This window comes from Poecilia reticulata, linkage group LG16 (assembly GCF_000633615.1).
Source record: "Poecilia reticulata strain Guanapo linkage group LG16, Guppy_female_1.0+MT, whole genome shotgun sequence".
NCBI classification, from domain to species: domain Eukaryota; kingdom Metazoa; phylum Chordata; class Actinopteri; order Cyprinodontiformes; family Poeciliidae; genus Poecilia; species Poecilia reticulata.
In genome coordinates, this window is record NC_024346.1 from 6816958 (window position 1) to 6819656 (window position 2699).

The 2699-nt window shown below is 41.6% G+C and overlaps 1 protein-coding gene across 1 annotated transcript in view; it reads right to left on the minus strand.

The window, feature by feature from the left end:
- Window positions 1-2699, minus strand: part of tspan13a (tetraspanin 13a) — a 10076-nt gene that overhangs the window by 4741 nt on the left and 2636 nt on the right. The window contains exons 2-3 of the mRNA XM_008431048.2: window positions 1301-1468; window positions 1146-1226 (exon numbers count right to left, since the gene is read on the minus strand). Coding sequence (XP_008429270.1) covers window positions 1146-1226; window positions 1301-1468 — 249 coding nt within the window. The remainder of the gene's footprint in view (window positions 1-1145; window positions 1227-1300; window positions 1469-2699) is intronic.

Sequence of the window (2699 nt, forward strand, 5' to 3'; positions counted from 1 at the left end):
ACAGCAATGCATGGACAAATGGGAAAAATGGACAAACTTCACATCGAGACAGGACTAATTTTGGATAGGAATGGTCCCCTTCTGTTTTTGTTTTGAGTTACAAAAATGAGTCCCCCCTGATGTGATTTTTGTTTTTATTCTGTATTTTTTGTTTCTTATATTTTCTATTCTCTCTATTGTTTTATAATTTCTATTGTTTGATCTTTTTTCTTGATTGTGTTCTAATAACATTAACAAAAATAAAAATAAAGTTATAAAAAAAAAAAAAAAAAATATTACAAGAAGTTGTAATATTACCAGAATAGACTATTCCTAAAACTACTTTGTCATTCCATAACTTTATTCTCGTAAAGTTATTCTATTTTCTCAGGATGGTCATAATACTCCGTCATCAGTTTATGATCTTTATGAAAATATGATGCATTTGTTTTCACACAGACATGAGGAGCAACAGCTGCTGCCATCATTCTGTCCTGGAACGGGTTGCCGCCCAGTTCGGTTCTACATCGTCTGTCAAAACCCGACAGAACCGTCCCGTTCCTCAGGCAGGACCGTTTTCCATCTTTTGATGAAAAACCTGGAGAGGATTTTGGACTGGAAGGCAGCAGGTGTTGCTCTAAAAGCCGACCCTCGTTTGAGGAAACGACCCAAACCATCAGAACCCGGCTGAAGGTTCTGGTCACCAACAACCTGGATTCTCCTTCCTCAGACATCTGGATCACTGATATACGATTATTTCTAGTAAGTCGATTATTCTGAAGATTAAATCAGATTAAACAAAACAGCCACATTCTGCAGATTTCTCATTTAACCATTTAAGCTGTTTTTATATAGCATTAAATTAAAATGTAAACAAGAAATAACTTTTTAAAATAAGAAAATATCTTATTGTCTAAAATGCAGCAACAGCATTCGATTAGTGATCATTGGATCATTTGAAGCAAAGGATTCATCCACACAAAAATACCTGCAACATGTGAAACCTCAGACTTTCTGCTGCACTTAATTCAACAGCAGTCATTAAATCCTCACAATTAACTGGATTAGTTTGTACCATGGAACAAAGTTCAGTCTGTGCTATTTGTAAAACCTTTAAATCTTCATCTAGCAGCTAAATGTTTAATTCACCAGAGAAACGGACCGACCTGTTGGTCCGTGTTGAGAGCCAGACAAGCGCAGGAGATGGAGAACTGCAGCACAAACACTACAAACAGGATCATCATGTACTGGTGGAGGTTGAGGAACCGACATCCTAAAGGTGAGGAGATGGACCGTGGACCGGACCCGTCTGAAAGGATACGAAGAAGAGCAGGACCTGCTGGTGCTTCAGGGCGCCGCAAAGCCCCACGAAGGCCACCAGCAGCAGGAAGACGCCCACTCCGATGACCGCCGCCACCGCGCTGATGCTGGAGACCAGGCCGAACCATTTCCCCCAGGCTGCCACCCCGATCATCAGCAGACTCACCATCTGAGGGGAGCAGGAGGCGACGGGCTCAAAAACCAGGCCACTCATGCATGAAGCGAGCAAACGCAGAGAAATGCCGTATTTTACACACAAGTCAACATTTAAACAAAAAGATCGGAAAACCTGGATGCATATAAAAACCTGAGTCAAATGCAAGTCATTTGTTTCTGATGCAGCGGTTCATCGGCCTGAGCTCTGAAGCTCGTCTTGTATGTGGGTCACTTTTGTTCTGACTGAAAAATAAAACAATCAGTTTTGAGGTGGAGCTGCTGGAGGCGCCGTAACGACGGCAGCTTTGGTTCTGCTGCAGAACGGAGCGACTCGGTGTCAGAGACCCGCTGGGACCGGGTGAGCAGGTCGTTCTGCTCAGACATCATCTTCACAGCTGTACGCACGCAAACATTTTCCTTCGAATAAAAACCGTATTATAGTCACTGGATTTGATCATTTCGCCCCTTTACTATTAATAAAATTGTGGAAAGATTTTTTTTATTGTCTTGTGTCTTAACATTTTGTACGTGACCCACATCTGAGCACATCTACGTCCTAAACCTGAACGTTGCTGTTCAGTTAGCTTCAGTTTCTTTGGCGTCTCGGCCTCTTAAATTAAATGCTTGTATGCAGTGAATCTAGCTAAAAATGAATAAGCAGCAACCTCCCGCACACATCAGAGTGGTCATGAGCTTTTTAACGCAGATTGTTTTTTGTGGTTTCGCTTCTCAGTGGAACAACCGTGACATCAACCTGTGCAGCTGTGAAACTTAACATTTTAACTTTATTAGCAGCATATTAACTAAACTTGCAGTTTCTTTCATTCAGTGGATCCTGATGATCCACTGAATGTAGAGATTAAAGTTGCATTTTGCCAAAGTACATCCCAAACATGAAAACAGAGAATGAGCTAAATAACCTCTAATGATCTGAGAAAACATCAATCTTCAACTCCTGAATTATTATTTTTCAAGCTGCACATCAGAACAAACCCTGCGCTGGAAGATGGAACTGTAAATAATCAAAAAGCATGACTTCAGTCAACATGCGACCAGTTGATGCATTTTTAACCTGCTGGTGTTGAGCTGAATGTCCCTTTATCACCCTGTCCAAAAACACACAACAGGTGGAAAGGTTGAAAACCAAAGAGTCGCTTCCTGCCGAGTGGCTGGTGGCAGCACAGCAGAGTAACTTTCTGTAGCTTGCAAATGTTTCCTGAGGAAAAGGAAGGCAGATAAGGAGG